At 31.9% G+C, this 19,322-nt stretch overlaps 1 protein-coding gene across 2 annotated transcripts in view; it reads left to right on the forward strand.

The window, feature by feature from the left end:
* Window positions 1–19,322, forward strand: part of Moe (moesin) — a 42,713-nt gene that overhangs the window by 1,881 nt on the left and 21,510 nt on the right. The window contains exon 1 of one of the 2 annotated variants that reach the window (XM_088200577.1): window positions 7,271–7,440. The exons of the other annotated variant lie outside the window; for it this stretch is intronic. Coding sequence (XP_088056703.1) covers window positions 7,420–7,440 — 21 coding nt within the window. The 5' untranslated portion in view covers window positions 7,271–7,419. Of the gene's footprint in view, window positions 1–7,270; window positions 7,441–19,322 lie in introns of those variants that run through there. 2 annotated transcript variants of the gene reach the window in all.

A 19,322-nucleotide genomic window follows, 5' to 3' on the forward strand; every position in this document is an offset into this window, starting at 1 on the left:
GATTTTATTGCTTTTGACGTGGATTTTTGACTTTTGAGAAGGGATAATTGTATTTTGCGCTCTCCTATTGGGCAAAATTCGGTTTATATGTTCCTCGTTTAATTTGTAATATTATTATAAAAGTAGTAGTATGAATGCTAGATTACAGAACGTTCCCAATGCGACGGCACGATTTTATTGCTTTTGACGTGGAATATTGACTTTTGAGAAGGAATAATTGTTTTTTGCGCTCTCCTCCTATTGGTCAAAATTCGCTTTAGATATGCTTCATTCTATTCTTATTTATTGTAAGCCGTAATATTATTGAAAATATTTAATATTAACGCTAGATACTGTGACGGCGATGGCACTATTTTATTGCCTTTGACGTGGATTCTAATCTGTGATTCTTAACCTTGAATTTGAACAGAAAAATGCATGTCATTTTATGAAATTTTGTGCAGGGGGGCAAAAGACTGGCTCCCCTTTGAAAAAAGGTGAAATGACATCCCCGGCGGTATCGCCGTACATGTACGGTGGTCGATCTTTCACTGTTTTGATGCACCCTAAATAGTTATATTTTTACATAAATTAATATAATTTTTCTTATATTAATTTTATAAAAATTATTGAGAGCCTCTGAATTTATATTAAAAATTCCACAAAAGCCCAATAATATATGAAACATATTTTAATTAAAAAAACATACTTATACAAAAAGTAGTAAAATAAATATATCACTGCCTTTTTTATGCAATATAAAATAATAATAAATAAATAAATAGCAACAGAAATAATTATTGCAAAATACGTAACTTGCAAATGTTGATAAATTTACTCATTACTGTTAAATGAGATTCAATACCAACCATTGAGAAAGTTTATAGCTATAGTAACTCCGAAATATAAATAATTTTTGGAATTTCGGCAATTACAAAGTGTTTTTATTATTATATTGTATTCGACCGATTGTTTTTTAGCTTGGATATAGCGCCATAAAAAACTTACATAGTTAACTACCTGCGTTGTTAAACTGTGTATTTAGAGTTATAAATTTATCTTTACGAATAGTTAGACAAATGTTCAAATTAAAAGTAATTAAGTAAGTCTAATATATATTTATTTTAAAACGAATCTAATTTATATTAATTAAGAGGTATCAAACTCTTCCGATAGAATGGATAATTTGCCCAGTAGAATTATGGATACATCTTTATTAAATACTACTAATAACTATAAAAGCATAGACGTTTATGTATATGGGTATTGTTTGCTTATGCATATTGCGTAATCATTCGCAATTGTTTTTCAAACTTTGATTTGAATACTAGATTGTCGGTCAGGCTAGTTATATTTTGCATGCATGGTTGTCAGATAAGTTTTCCGTTATTCAGATTATCAAATTGGTTTTTATGTCACTGGTGTCGCATTTGCTTTATTAGTATTCATTGCAAATTCAAGGTAATTCGAGCGTAACTCATATATTCATTCATACAAAACTTCAGCTGTTCGAGTTCTAACTGAATTATTATCAGTAGTTTGATAACAGAAATGTACTTATGAATTGTGGATGTTTGTTTACTAATTCTTTACTGTTGAAGGAAACACATTTAATATCATTTTAATCTTTTTGAAGTATTATTTATATAGAAATGTGTATTTGTTATTTTTAGTTGAAAGAATTGCCAAATACCAACGTGATTCATTGGTATTTGATTCTTATCGACGAGTAGCAGATTAATTTCTTAAAATTACACTTAAATAGTCAAAATATTGAAATATGCTGAAAGTATTAAAAATATTGATAAACACATATAATCAGAGCACACTTGGATGAGCAATAATGTGTTTCGCATAAAGTGAAAGATTAGATACAGATGTATTATCTAATGTGATGAGTCACTGGAATGTATAAAACTATTGAAACGAGCAAACAGAGGTTTGTCACCCTAGATTCTAGAATGTTTTTACCAGCATCAGTTTTTACTGTCGTACAAATCGCCGATATGACACATAATTGGCCCAACTCGACCTTATCGTCCATCAAACGCCTAACACGCGATGGTATTTTTTTTATTTCCACAGATTTTAGGCAAAGCTGCGTTTTATCAGCAGCGTTCGCTCTGCGCAGAGCAGTATCTTGCCTTATCTCAATACAATATCTAATCGCACAAAACGAAAATAGGACGACGGCTCTAATCGTCGCGCAAAGGTTGGATCGCCTCCGACTCGCGTTACCAACCGTGACTCGATTTTTGGAGACTTTCCTATAAAATTTGGTTTCATTCAACAGCAGATCCGGTTTTTCCGGTATTCCGCGATAACTCTTGTCGATGTGCCTCTATTTTTCGCATAAACACAGGTGTGACCCGAAGATTCTCGGACTATCGCAACCCGAAACTATCCTGTTTCGACATCTGTATAATCAATTAGATGAAATAAATTCTTTAACAAACATCTCAAGTACTAATATCAAATCAGTAGAATAAATATCACGGTAAGATCATCTATGGACAATGAGGTCAACATGTTTTGCATATTTAGTGCAAATAAACAATTAACTCATGTAACTCCTTATCTTTAACTAAGAATAATGATCGCATGAATTTTCGCGACGGTTGTATTGATTTTTCTTTTTTTTTATATTCGGTGTTCAGTTCTTGCAGAACATTTTAATACTTACATGCAAGAAACCGGTTTCGTTTGCGTTAAAACTAGTGGAGGAACATCTAGAGATGCACCTCTAGATGTTTCCCCACACTCTTAGGAATGACATCTTCAGGTATTGTCCATATCTACAAACGCTTACCACTTTGGTGGAACAGTATTTATCATATACTTTTAAATATTACGATTGTTTGGTGAGTGGAATCTCTTCAGTTGCCACGACATGACCAATATTTCAATATGGGTGAGAGTGGCGCCGTTATAATAAATAAGTACCATACTTTGCTTTAAATAAAATAATTAATGCTGTTATTGGAGGGTCAAATTTACCATAAAAAAATATTTATTGATTTAATTTATTTATATATAATTATAAATGACTAGTAGATTTGTTGCAGAGAGTTATTCATGGGGTGTTCACTGTTCTGACTAATGTCAATAAATAACTTATGGGTGGTAAATTAACCGTGACATCTATATCGGTATGTAGAATCTCACGTAGAACGCAAAATTTGGTACAAGTCGGTTTTATACCGGCCACTGCCGCGCTTACACACTCACTGAAGCAGTTCGGTGTACGTGCGAAAATCTGATATATTATAACTTTTGAATTAAAAGGCAAGAAAAAAATTATGTTTTGCCTTGTATTATTACTTATTATTTTTTAATCTGTATGCCACATAAAAAATATTTACTCAATATAAATAAAATAAATGTTTTGAAGAATAGTTGCCACGAAAAATGACGCCTTGCGCGATAGGTTCTAAAGAAAAAAATGGATATTTAAATTTAAATAAATTTTAACTTTAATAAAAAGTTAATTTTTTGCTACTTTCTTGTTATTGTGGGTCAAATTTATTCTAAAAAATATTCATTCATTTGCGTATACATTTTATTTATTTATATATAATTATATTTTCATTAAAAATTAGCGTGTTCGTACTGCCTTGTACCGAAACAGAAGCCGTACAATTCATGTAAGAACCTTTTCTGCTGTATTCATTGGGTGTTCACTATTCTGAACAACTCTCACTCGCTATTGCTCGTTCGCATCTAACATACTTAAATTTTAAAACATATTTATGTTGTTTTGCAACTTAAACAGGTAAGGTACAAGTAGCGAATGGGCCTTGTTCATAACCGTGAATACCCCATGAATAACAAGCTGCAAAGAATATATTTAAAAAATGTAAATAAATATTTTTTTAGAATAAATTTATTTAAACCAAATTTTGCTACTTGTTTATTATAACGGCGCCACGTTAAAATTTCATCAAAACCAGCGTTTTTTATTTTATTTATATTGAGTTTCAAAAAATTCAATTTTTTTGTTATAAATATTTTTTTCAAGTAAAAGAAATATAACAAATTTGACGTTTAATTCAAAAGATGTTATAAGGCGAAAAAGCCGTTTTTACACATAATGCTATGAATAAAGATCCGTCGGTCGGTCAAGTATTAAGACGACTTTTTCGCATGCGCCAAATTGCTTCATTACACGTATGCAAGCGCGGCAGTGGTCGGTATAAAACCGACCAGTACCAAAAGTTTATCGCAGCTTGATCACTAATCGTGCCTTTAGTATTGTCAAGTGATGACTAAGACAAGGCTTCCAGATATCGTCTAGTAGCTCAGAAATTTTGGCCCATAGCTGGCTTTCGCTGTATGGATTTCACTAGGCCCGATCTCCTACCTAGTTTAGGTAAACCGGCGCGAAACTATTGATGCTCTCCATCATTAGTTTCGCAAGACTCAGAATCATGAACGAAAAGACGCGCCTGAAATACCAATGTTAAAATGTTTTTTTTTCTATTGCACATATTTTACATAGGTGTGCAGTTAAAACGGCGCGTTATCCTCGACCGTCGTCTAACTGTTAGCAGTTTACCTGTTGCTCGGCGAGATAAGCATATTTATTAGCACGAGACCTCTCATTGTGTTTGCTATTTGACCTTGCAGTTCGCGGCCGGTTTTGATGATAGGCTCTAATGGCACACTGCATGCTTGTTTGCTGTATGTGTGCCAGTAATTGTCCATCTATGTATGCTCATACTTCATACATATGTAAAAACGATATGTTTTTTAGTGTATTTGACGGGTTTGTTTTTTGACGAGACGTACAAGAAAATTGCGTGACGCAGAGAAATTATTATAGGCAAAAACATGACCTCGCCTATTGATGGACAGATTTATGATAATGTAATGAAATTAGTTCAGAGGTTTGGGTACGAACCGATCGTCGACGTCTATCGAACAAGGTGACGTCATCTACAACGTGTTCAACCATAATGTAAATATCGAATTGAATAAGTTATTAAAAAAAAATATTCGGATATACTATAAAATAACGTCACAGTTCAAAATTATAAATTTAGAATGATGTTGATAAAATTCTGAATTTTCTGGCTTTTTTCAATTATATTTGTACCCCTGTTTTATACAGAAAATCAATACAAAATAATTAGATTAATATAATTTATGCGGTAAGTCAATTAAAATAAGGCTACACAGAGGTTCGTAGAATTTGAGGACGTGACGAGATTCGGGAATATGTATTTATTTGAGTACGCTGCGTTGCATACTTAAATAATATCAATTTTCATTGCACTTTTCCTTGATGTTGACTGTTTATCTCTCCATTACTTTTTGTGAATTCTGCTTGTTCAAGGTTTTCACGTGCATTGTCCAAGGCTCATTTTAACTCATCAATTTAGAATACTTTTCAACTAAAGATTGAAATATTGAATCATAGCATTAATTTTATATGTAATTAAATTTGGCTTAATGATCTTCAGTACCCTTAAAAGTTGGTGACATTATTCTAGAAAACCTAACAGACTTCTTTTAATATATTAATAAAAAGGTAGCGCACCACATAATTTTTAGATTTATAATTATAATAACTAGATGTCGATATGTTTGCAGAACTTTTCCTCAAATATTTTATTATTAGATGAGAATTTTTCATGATGTTTTTGGTTTACCTTTCTTCCAAAATATATATTATAGCATTATATTTTTTATGATTTTTCCATAACTACGTATAGGATTTTTTATCTCTAGATTGATTTTAACTACATGCGATTTATAAATGTTACAGTAAATATGTATTTTTAATTGAAATTATATTCCCACTAGCGAAAATATAATTCAACTGATAGGTGCTACTGATATTATACGCTGATCTAAAATGTATATGAAACATAATTTTGTTCAAACTCAAACCTAACTTAATGAAAGTTCTAATACTAATCATTATTTAGAACTTTCGTTAGGTCAAGCCTAAAATACAAACTAAGCCAACTCATGCCAGACAGACGTCGCATCTCGCATATTTCTCCATAGTCTGCACTTTAATATTACACTGTTTTGACGACACGATTTTATTGCTTTTGACGTAGATTTTTTACTTCTGAGACGTGATAATTGTTTTATGCGCTCTCTTATTGGGCAAAATTCAGTTTATATGTTCCTTATTTAATTTGTAATATTATTATAGGAGTCGTAGTGTGAATGCTAGATTACCGAGCATTCCACTGCGACGGCGCCGACATGATTTTATTGCTTTTGACGTGGATTTTCGACTTCTGAGAGGAGATAATTGTTTTTTGCACTCTTATATTGGTCAATATTCGGTTAAGATATGTTTAATTTATTTCTCACTTATTGTAATATTTTTATAAAATGTCTATATGAATTTAAAAATAACTTAACACAATTTTATTGCTTTTGATGTGGATTCTAAACACGAGCATTTTAAATTCGGCCAGAAAAATGCATGTCATTTGATGAAATATTATTAATTTTAATGAAATAAAAATATTAAAAAAACGGATCACTAGTTTTTGCCTTTCCTCTGGAATGACGTCTCTGGATATATTTTTTTAACCACATTACACGAATAGTCCTTCCATCGCGAAAATGTCGCCCCTAAGCAAGTGCCGCCCGGGGCGTTCCGCCCCACCTAGTTACGTCACTACGTACGAATCTAAAGTAGCATTATTTATAATTGATTCTGTTCATATGCAATAACGACACTTCTGCTCTCTGGCGGAGAATTTTGCAATTATAAATGTGGTTTAAATTCTATCCCTACTGTTCTAAATATGGTATTAATAGAAAAAATATCAACGATTTTATATATGTAGCTTGTTATTATAATTGTATAATTAAATATGCAAAACGTTTATACCGCACATGCGCATGAATACTTCATAATTAAACCTCAGCGGATACAATGATTGTTCATAACGCCTTCATTTAAGAAAAAAACTATATCAACGTTCGCTACAAAATATTCCATATCATTTCATAATTCAATATACTCACTCTTTATATTTATAAAAAAAATGTGACTCAAATAATTCTACCTGTGCATCTAATTGGAATAAGCTTCCAAATCTGCTTAGCACCCCTTTCGATTTTTGGTGCACGTGAACTCACAGAATTGCTGCCCAACGCTACCTGCAACTTCGACTGGCTTGACGTTTTTTTTTAATCTCCTATTCTTCTCAAATCTGAATTTGCATAGCGCGCTACCACCACTACTACCTCGAGTCCAAAGATCTTCAATGTGTGTTGCGTGCGCACGTCGCGGGGTTCGCACCTGGCTCGTTCGGTGCTCAGTCTAGTGCGCGCGTCGCTGCGAAGCAGTTCGCTCCGCTTGGTGTTTCCGAACCGAGTCTCGATCAGTCGTTTTGTCGGAGAAGCTCCGAACTCCTCGGAAACTCTCCGGATACCTTCTCACTTCCAGGAGTCGCCACAAGTGCAAAGATGGTGGCCGGCGGAAAGCAGGTAAGCGTCTCGCTACGGACGACGCGACCGTTAAAAGGGTCTGGCCCGAAAGCCGTTACGCCGAAAGCTATAGCTATAGCTTGTGTGCATTGTGCGAATCCTTGGAAAGCTTCAAACGTGTTTTTAGAGCATTGGAATCTTGACTGAATCTTGTAGCGTTCGAACGAGGAAGTGCGCTTTTGAATTTGTGTCCTAAAAACGGTTATGACTAATTGGTTTCTTGCTAGAACAAGTGGTTAATTAGATAGATAATTGAATCGGCTTTAGTCCAGAAAGTACTATTACTATACAGTATACATGTTTAGGCTTTATTGTGATTTATGAATACCATAATTAAATTGATTTAAAACTCACATTTAGCACTTGTCCTTTTCAGTAGTATCGCCGTACATGTACGGTGGTCGATATTTCACTGTTTTGAGGCATCCCTGATTTTAATTATATACCCTTTTTTTAATTTTAATTAATTTAAATGATTTCTATAGAAAATAATACCAATAAATTAACATGAAAAAAAATATTTTATATTAATTAAAAAAAGTGTTGAATAAATTAATAAAATCAAAGCAATAAAACGCTGAAAATCGCTGATTTCCCCCCTATAATTTACTATAAATACTCGTTTCTCGAAAAATTCGTAAGTTACTCTTAATTCAAGAAGAATTTCGTTGGAAAAAGTTATTTTTCCTGCTTATTGAAAATGTCTTAAACATAATATTTTTTTGAAAAATAATTAGGTGTAGTGATTTACCTTGAGTCAATCTACTTTGAACTAGATTATTAATCAATTATATCAATCAAGATCTGTTTGATGCTATAGCTTTGCGATTTTCACAATAGTAACTGTCCGTCAATATTTTTTATATATGCAATAACGAGTTTGATATTTGACAGTTAAGGCATTGAAAATATTAAATGCTAACCCAACACATATGTTTCGAGATTCGTTCGTTAATATTAAGGGCAACTAAACTCATGGGCATAGTCACCGTCAAGGTCGTATTAATAAGTGGTGGGAGTATGAGAGATTCAATGTTAAATTTTATTTTATTATACTTGATTTTAAAAATCGTTTTTTTTTCTATATACAGATGTGGCAAATTAAAAGTTGACATGGCGGTTCTTATATATATTTTGATTATTTTATCAACTTTGATGCATTTTTTACTCGTTTTTGAATTTATTCTAACTTTCGTTTTCTGTCAATACTATTAAAAAATACGCGTATTGTAAAATTAGGATGGTATAATTGCGTCAATTCTGGGAAAAGTGCATTTTTCCTCGTCCCAGCAAGTGCATAATGGCGAGCCTCCGACTCAACACGTGCGCGCGACCCTTTTTTTTGGTTCTATTTATAGAAAACAATATCGATGACATTTAAAAATTAAAAGCTTGTAAATAAAACATATTTAAAAAAATAGTTTTAAGTAATTTCATCTTTTTTTTAATAAATTATTCTATTCTGCTTGGCATCAATAAATACAGATTTTCAATCATTTTAAGATCGATCTGCTCTTCTATACTTCCATGATATTTTTTCAGCTCGGCTAAATTTTTTGATCGTTTTTTTTCTTAATTGTTGTTTTATGATTGCCTAAAATTTTCAACTGGGTTGTTTCCTGGCCATGTTAATGACGTGATTTCCATTAACTAGTTGACTTGTGTAATTTATATCTTCTCTGAAGAATATAAAAAAAATCAATAGAAAAAGTTTTAAGGAAAGAATACGTGAAATATTATGTATGAAACTTTCAATTGGCCACTGCTGTAGGTATATGGTATTACTTATCCTCCCTTAAAATATTTTGTAGTAAAAGTTATTATAATGTGACGTCACAATTTTTTATTTGACCTACTCTATAAAATTATCTTTTTTTACCCCCGATATATGACAAAAAGATAGTTAAAGCTTGATCTATTTATTAACAAAATCAAGGCAAGCAATTAGTTATACACTTTACATTTGGCAAACAATTCATTTTCATTATCAGTAAACGATTGAGCATGTCGTTATCAGTGATTTGCGGTATTCATTTTTGATAATTTGCACGGTTCGCCTGAGTAACTTTGTATTTTTTGCATTAAATTGTGCATCATTCGAAAATAAAAAAATCTTGAAGGTGCTCCTAATTCGATCAAGGTCGCATTATTTCATGTGTCGTTAATTTCAAAAAAAAAACAATGCTAACATCGTATGAAAGGCCAGCGAATGAAAATTCACACATGTGCTAGAATTCAGTAAGACGTTTATATTTTATACAGTACACGCGGGTCACACGTTTCCCTCTAATTGGATTATGTAGTCATCGCTCTACTATCCGGGAATTCGTTACAACGCACATCACCAAAGGTTATCGCTGTTATTTTTTTATCCGAAAAAATGCGTTTGTTGTCAACAGTTTTGTGATATTTTAATTACGTTCGATTTTGTACATACAGCTCAATTTGTCGCGATAAGATTAAATAGTTTCGCCCGATAAGATTGCCGACGCGAGCTTCGCAATAGCGAAATGTCTGTTCTGCGGTCTGATTGAACTATTCTTGAGTCTGAGCAATTTTCAAGATCAGCCGATTTTAGCTTTTTGGCAAGGGAAATCTTTAAGTCAACATGTCTAGTAATGGCTTTAAAAACGAAGCAATTATGTCATAGATACAAAAGTATAGCTTTTTACGTTAATGTGTTTTGGGCGTATTTAACTAGATCCGGTTGAATGACTGGTGTTTTTTAGTTATTTTATAATTTACATTGGCTGTTGACACAATCCTAAAAGAATTGTTTAACGCACCAATATTAGTTTAGGCCTCATGAAATAAAACCTAATTTCTTGTTCAAATATTTCATATGATGGTTAAAAAACTACAAAATAAAATCACATATTTTTTAAAATTGAAATCGTTTCAATACTTTTGCTATATTTGCAGAATCAATAAATAAATTCATGGTATTGATACAGATTCCGACGAATAATATATCGGAGAAGCTATTAACCTTTTTGACGCTTGTCTCTCGAGATGGTGTTTTTAAAAGTTTTATATAAACCTATTTAATTTCACTAAATAAACATGCGATTTGATGGGCCCATCATACGGCGGGCTTCGCGTTGAAAGGGTTAATGAGGACAATGCGTTAAAAGAAACTATGTATTTTTTTTTTAAATTAAATTAAATATGATGGCACTAAATGCTGAATTTTTAATATTTGCTGCTATAAAAATCCAGTGGAAAAATATTTTTTATTTGTGTCTAGAATAAGATTAAGTGATCGTTAGTTGGCCATTTTATGTTCATACATTCTGTAAATGTTTTAGATTTTTGAGTTTATTGTTAAGGATTAGTCGCCAGATGAACCGTTGCTTAATGCATACAAATATGTATGTTCAGTAGATCCCCAATAACACGGTAAATTGAGGACGTGCTATTTGGATGGCCGTTACTTCATGTATTGCAAAAATATTTGTGTGTTTTTTAGTCCCCCAAATAGCACGCTATTTGGGGGACTTACTATACGGTGTTAAACAAGCAGTGAATACTTGATTTAAATCTGGGGTCTGATTACTCGTAGTCAGTCAAGTTGAATGGTGTTCGATAAGAGTGATCTAGTGTCACATTATTTATACCAGTCCTTTGATAAGGCTAATTTAAGTCCAATCTTGTTATTGTTTAGCTCCACTTCCGGTACACGTGATGTAGTAGATAGAAACATTGCTACGGTACATTTTTCACGATTTGTTACAAGATCTAAACATTTTATTGAGCATTTCAATAATTGTCTCAAAGCTAATGTAAAAAAATAGGTTGTGTGTGCAAACTTCTTGAGTGTTCCGAAATGCCGCTTTCACTCGTTTTGTTTAGCTAAAAATTCTAATGGGCCATTATTGGAACCCTCATATTTGTTTTTTTTATATAGTTGTAGATATATAAACATTAAATAGTCTGAAAAACTAAAATATTGCGGTTTTATATAAATCAAACAAAAAAAATTGTTTAGTAACGTTTTATTTAGATATTTTCGATTTATATTGAAAAATTACGATTTCTAATAAGTATGTTACATCAAAATCAAATTTTGCCCAATAGAATAGCGCAAAAACACTTCTCAGAAGTAAAAAATTCACGTCAAAAGCAATAAAATCGTGCCGCCGCCATTGCAGCGGGAACGCTCGTTACCGAGCGTTCCCACTGAGACGGCGCCTACACGATTTTATTGCTTTTGACGTGAAGTTTTGACTTCTGAGAAGTGACAATTGTTTTTGCGCCCTCCTGTTGACCATAATTCGATTTGTATAAACCTTGACAAATACTCTTATATCAGAAGTCGGTAAGATTAGCTATCATATTTTAAAACAGTGTAATATCAAAGTGCAAACAAACAATGGGGACGTCTGTCCCGGCTTGAGTTGACCAAAATTCTGTTTGAATATACTTGGATCAATAATTAAAATGAATGAACGTTAATATATATATATATATATATATATATATATATATATATATATATATATATATATATATATATATATATATATATATATATATATATATATATATATATATATATATATATATATATATATATATATTATACTTTTAAGTAAAAGTGAAACCCTAAAAAGTAGACGAACCACGAATAATTGAAATGATTTCTAATAAAATATTTCGTTTGACTTAACATAGAAAAATATAATGACAGTTTATAGTAGTGAAATATATCAAGTATTATGTATTAGGTAAATATATTAAAAAATAATTTAAAGCAGTTTATAGTAGTTAAATAAATAGTATTTGCTATATACACTTATCCCTCAATATTAAAACATTTTTTCAAATACTCGAAATCATACATATTTGGTTTTACATGTGTAGTGCTACTCACTTCTTCACTTTACCTACATCTGGAACATCTTCCACTGCCCATGCCGTGTGTCTTGAGTTGTTTTAGGAGTCGCTTAAGAGTTTGAACGATTAATTTATAAGTCAAAGAAACTAAAAATTACATGTGAATTCTATTCCTCGATTTACACGATATTTCCTGGAACGTATCAACCGCGTAAATCGAGGGATGAATGTATTGGATAGTTGTAGATCTAAATCGCTTCTTAATTTTGAGTATTAAGGGATGGTTAAAAAATATTTGTACAATAATTATATTTACATAGATTTACTGCTTATGTATATATATAAAAAAAACTTTTAACAAAAGTTTGGAATAGGATACAGTTGAAAACCAGTACACATTTTTCATAAACAAATATGCTAGGTATTGGGACTCATTAGTAAATTACGTCAAGTGTTGTTATTTTTATATTCTATCTAAATGGAAATATTGACAAAAACAACAATTATTTATATCTAATAATCTGATATGAATATTTTCCTATTATCTGTTAAGATAATGAACCAATTTATTTGGAATAAATAACTTATTATTATTATTGTAAATACTTGGGAACATGCTATAGTTTATATCTGTTTTTATTAATTGTAAATTATTTATAAATTGATTTATTTTCAGTACCCCCAGAAAATTAAATTAAAGTGGAGAAAGTGCATCCAATCAACGTCTATACCTTCTAATAAAATTCATAATCTTGTTCAAATTGCTCGATCTTTAACCCGAGCTATTATTGCTAATCAAGTTCCTCTCGACTCGACTCTCACATTGCCAGTACAGCGTGGGTACCATTACAATCCACAAACCAAGATAAACAACACCGAAATCAAAATGGTAGCCTCGCATCTGCAATTCGCCTCCTACAACACGTGTTTGCACAGCACACGACTGCTCGATGCGAGGAGACGAATAAAAAACAGTACCTCATCACTTCTTTGGACTTGGAGTCCAAAGAGTGGCTTCCAGCCTCGAATTCGGCCGTCATTAGCACGCAAATCTATTCATCACTCGTTACGTACGCAACGATGCGATTTTTGCTTAGGATGCCGTTGACTCCGTCTGGGTCTTGGTCATCTGGGACACACCGGTGTGGCCACGCCCACCGAAGAGACAGTATTGTTGTGCCACCCACGCTTCCAGATACTAGAAATTAATGCAGGGATGCGAGTGAGATGAGTGAGACTGTGTATCCCTCCTACGCTCTGAGAATCTTGCAATAGTAAGTAATTAAAGATGCAACTGTTTATAATTATTATTAATAATGTTTAGTCATTAGTTCATACATGTAGAGTATAGGACGTGCGTTTTTAGGTAGCTCAGATTACTAGACGGATGTCACGTCGAAGCCACTCATCTCGGTCACTCGATCGGTCAAGTGCATGAAACTTCCTTTGCCTTGAATTCTTGTTGAGATCTAATCCACTTGAACTGTACTTTATACTGTTCGTTGATGGTTCAAGAACTACTACATTTATGTTCTTTGACCCATTTTACTGCACTTAGTATTTTATATTGCAGACTACACTTCTCTTGTTAGCTACATTTTTTATATGAAGCTTTCATTAAGTCTTCAATCTCTTAGTTTCTACGTTCAAACTAGTATTATAAGAACTGGAGCATCTCTCAGTTTTAAACTATTGTATCCAATGACATTGAAAAAATGTATGTTTTAATTAAATTTAAAATGTAATTGAAAAATATGATAATATTTTTAAATATATGTTTATGTCAACGACACTAATCTATGAAAATTATCACCTTTGTTTTATTAAATCTTGTTAAAAAATCAAGGTAATATTTTTTAGTGTTCATTACATATAAAATGTCATGAAAATATTGTTTCTAATATATTCGTTTCTGTTACCAATATTATTTCATTAATGTTATAACAATCATGGATCAAAGTGTATTGTGTAACTTGCGTTTAAAAATTGCAAATCATTTGGCCGCGAAGCGCATTTTTTTTTTTAAATACAGCTGCCTTGCTTGAAGAGGTCACATGTGATTATTAACTATTTGCACATCTTCAAGATATCCACTTAAAATTTACTTCTCGCTTCTCCTTACATGTTTCTTAACAAAACTAGATGGAGATACTAGTCGATATATTATTTAATGATTTCATCATCATTATTATATGAAACTACCCTAAAGGATTTTGTTGAGTATAAATTAACATGTGTTTAATTGTCGTTTCTTAATATTTAAATAGTGTTTTTTAACTTTAATAAACATTTAAATAGATTTAGCGCTGAAAATCTAGCGCGCTAAAAGTTTAGCCGCGCTGGGGGAATACTCGCGCCAAATAAACGCCGCGGCGAAAAGGTTAAAATAAAGTATTCTATTTTTTGAAGAAAAAAAATATTCAATGATTTTTTTTATAAAAAAATATTTTAGCAGATATAAAAAATAGGTCATAAATATTAACCAAGATTTTTATGATTATTCTGAAGCATCCTTTTCCAGACCTTTCTCTAAAGTTATTTAGCAAAATGTTGATTTTCTTCCAAATTTATTTATCTACTCTCAAACTTTTTAATATATTTTTTTCTGTTGCTTTACTTAAGAAATTATCAAATTATTATCCTATATTTAGTATTTAAAGTAGTTAAGGGACAATTTCAAATTTTTTACCGATTCCGATTCCTACAAAGCAATGCTGACTAGACAACGAGGAAAAAATACATCTTCAATAACATACTTAGTACTACGGGAGTGGGGGACCCGCTCATCCGGCCGTCACAAGCTGGGTGCCCACCCAAAAAAGTTGGACTCGTAGGGCCTTTTTACCTGTAACGGCAGTTGCGCACGCAATTGATTACACGTAGTTATACCTCCTAAAAATAAATATTATAACATTTATTATTTTTACTATTATTACTAAAAATAATGAATAATGAACACAAGTACAAGACAAAAAAAAATTTTAGTTTAAAAGTTTAAACCAGAGCTTCCCAACCTTTTTTGTGCCACGCCCCATTTTAATGCCGTTAGCAATTCATATTTCAGTCCTAGAATTCCTAAATTATAATGTAAAAACATCATCAATTCTCCTGTTTCGCATTTCAACCGAAAAAATCCAAAGAATCGTTTTTGGAATCGGAAATTAGGCTAAAAATCTCCTATTCTGATTATTTGTCCCCATCACTAATTTTAAATGACATAATAATTACTACTTTTAGATATTCATTATGTATGATTTGGTACAGAATTACCCCGTTGTAACGCATTGGGCTCACGCATGTCAGATTACAACGAAAGATAATTTTTATTATCATATATTACTATATGTAATATGAATCTGCAGTACCGCAGAGAGAGATTTGAATTACATACAATACATACAACAATTGAGAACCAGAATATATATTTTCGCACAAATGCGGATTCGCTATCTTTACAAAAATAACACGAGTCGCTGTGGTTGATCGATAGTTTTTGTTTGCAATAATTGATATATTTTTTTTAACTAATACTTATACACTTAATAAAAATTACATTGTTTGTAATGCATCTAATAGACTATATGTTTCATACGCTACCACATTATTTTTTCTCAAGAGTCAATGCACTAAAATGATTACACGCAATCGTTGAAAACAGAACTGAATTAGAACAAATATTTTTTTTTAATAATTAAAATAAATAAATACTGCTAGGCAAGAACTATAATAAATAAGACATATTAAACAAAAGTGAAAAGGCGAAATGATCATAATCTCATAAACAAATTTTGCGAGAATATCTTAAAAAAATTTTATTAGATTATGATCATAATTATGATCTTCAAATTTAGTCATAGATTATTTGTACATGTTGCACATTTTTTCTTCCATTTTTGATATTTATGATATATGCTATGCATACACCGACTAGAAAATATATGTATGTACGTGATGCATTTGCTCTTGTGTTTTTGCGGCGTTTTTGTAATATGGGCTGCTCAATCCTCATGTGCAAAAAAGTTTCTTAAATTATACATACATATATCATCATAAAATATTGTCTTCTATAGGTTATATTGTCTAAATTGAGATCCACATCATATCAATATATTTTTTGTCTAAAATATATAATATAGTTAAATATCATTGATCTTGCTCCATGTGAGAGATATCGAATCTTTAATTTGATTAAGCACTTCAATGCCTAATGAAGCAATAAGTTTATTTTGTAATCAATTTTCCGAATGATGAAAAATATTTAAGTGTCGTATGTTTGATATACTAAATTGGAGAGATACCAACCGATGAGTCACCAGCAACCACCCTACCGGATTTGTCTCTTCGTCATCCCCAGACGGTCTGCGTGCATCTGTGTCTACACTACCGATGCGCGAATCGATCTCGTCACATCTCGTTCCGGTCTGGAGATCGGCGGCCATCGCTTTTCCATCGTTCTTTGAGAGAATTCGTGAAATCTGCGCGGTGATTTTTTCCCATCACACAGAAGAATCTCAGGCATTCCTCAGGCGATCACCGCCAGCCGGCAAATCTCTCTCCGCCGGAATGTTTCCGCTGGAAATTCAAGAAAGTCAAGGTCGGATGTGCCGTTTGGTGGAGATCCGAAGCCCTGACACTATTGCGGACGCTTTACGTAATGGCAATTGTGGCTATTTGTGCACTTTGTATCGAAGTCGTGTTGCTGAGGTCAGGTGTGTTGGTTGCACGACAGGTGGCCGACGCACGGAGGTTGAGGCTCGTCTTCCTCGATGCACCCAGGGCTGCACACTCTTATGAATACATAAAAATCAGCTATTCTTAACACATATTTATATATTTATTATTATTGTAACAACCATCATCATAAAACTTGATCGGCGACCTTAACACGATCTTGTATCTCAACCACTTCAATATAATAGATCAGATTATAGTCGTTTAATAGTATTAATCCACTTCCATTTATCAACAAAATTGGTTAATAAGCCATTGATTACCAAAAGTCATTATACACACGAGCCCCAATTTTTATTATTTATAATGTCGGATTTAATTATTATTAAAAGTGTTCTAAATTATTAAAACTTTAGATTTTTCTTATAAATGAAACATATGTATGTAACGCTACCTCCTTTAGTTCATGCAACTCTGACGATCAATACGCCCAATAAATAGTTTTTTGACGCATTGGGTTAGCGGCTTATGTCACATCCGTTTTTAATTATAATTTTTCATATGAATATTTATCGCAATAATTTTATTCTCATTATTTGCGTTGATTTCCTAATCACCAATTGTTGAGTTTGTTAAAAAATAATATTAGAATACAGTTTATTAAAAATAGTTCAAATGTAATTTTTGCGCGTCTTGTTCCTGTTGCACCTTGAAACCGGAAACTCGCCGCCCGTATGTGAAGACGGCTCAACCTACACCTGCCGAAACGCATCTACCATCTGACTATCTTTTGAGAGAACCTCTGGCACAGTTTATTTAACCGTTACATAGTGAAAGGGAATGCGTCTCTTATATTTAATATTAAAGATGTGGGTCGTCTGCCGAGGCTTGCGAGCGGACGAGACGGCCAGGGGTGCTCAACCGTCGGTCCGTTAAGCCACAATTATTACTCATCCTACCCAAGGTTATCGCTTATTATAAACACATAGCCTTCCCTCTACAAAACCACATGTGTAAACGTATTCTTTCGCACGGTGGTGACGCAATCGTCTGCCATTTTTTCCGCCACTCTTTTTCATCGAGAACACACAATACATGGGTAGAATTAATAATTTATTTAAAATTCAGAAGATTTTTAACCGTAGTGAGCAAATACTGGTAGCGGATGTTAAAAATGTTTAACAGCTGCGTATAAATTAATTTTAAATCATATTTGTTCACCTCGATTTGGGTCTACCAACTATATAAAAAAATATTACCACCATTAGAACAAATTTAAATATTGATGAATATACTTGAACTAAAATTTACTTCATTATTATAATAATTGCTTAATTGTTTTACCTATGGAATGTACGTTGTTCATTGTTTCTCAATATTGTTTTATTATTTGTATGCGTCATTGATTTGAACACATTTATTGAAAGTTAAAACAATGTCTACTTTTGTCGACTGTTCCGAGAATTTGTGTCACAAAATAAATATTATATGCATGACTGTGTGTTATTGAAAATGCTGTTTTGCAAAATATTTTGAATGCTATATTCAATGTCTTGTTATTAATCAATTATTATGCTCCGATATAAATATGTAAAAGAAACTTTAAAAAAAATCATATTATATAAAATTGATAAATGTATATAGAATAGCTTTCTGTTTTTTCAACACATGTGCAGATAAAATTATATATTTTACGTTCAATAAAATTTATATGAAATTTTATTATAAATTTCATTGCATTGATATAAAGATATCATATAAGTGTTTAGTTTGAGAAGCCCTTTTTCTAGTAGTTAAACAGGTTAATCTGATATAATGATGATGAAGGAATCGAGTTTCATTCATTGTAAGATTATGCTTTGCTTTTTTTATAAACATTTCTGAACAATGTACAGGGTGGGCATTAAATATGAGCGGTTTGGAATAAATTATTTAAAAAAAAATATTAAATATTACCTAATTTATTTTAATTCATATTAAAATAAACATCCAGGAAAATCATATCTTAAAAATAACATTATCCAGGTGTGCACCATCGCGTTGTATACATTGTTTAAATCTGGACTGAAAAATCGCTGGCACATTGCGTGTGAAATAGCAGCTATTTAATCTCGAATATATTATTTCAGTCGAATCGTAGCTAGTTTATTGTTGTAAACCTTATTTATCCCCAGAGAAAAAAAATCAAATCAGGACTCTTGAGAGGCATGTAATGAGTTTTCACAAATTTGAGGTCCAGATTTAAACAATGTTTGCAACGCGATGTTGTACACCTGTATAATGTTATTATTAAGATATGATTTTCTTAAATAATTTATTCCGAACCACTTTATGGCTGACCCATGTATCTCAATTCAATTAATTTTGAAAATTTT

This window comes from Plectrocnemia conspersa, unplaced genomic scaffold (genome assembly GCF_051122295.1).
Source record: "Plectrocnemia conspersa isolate PC_06_02 unplaced genomic scaffold, ASM5112229v1 ptg000012l, whole genome shotgun sequence".
In the NCBI taxonomy this organism is placed as follows: domain Eukaryota; kingdom Metazoa; phylum Arthropoda; class Insecta; order Trichoptera; family Polycentropodidae; genus Plectrocnemia; species Plectrocnemia conspersa.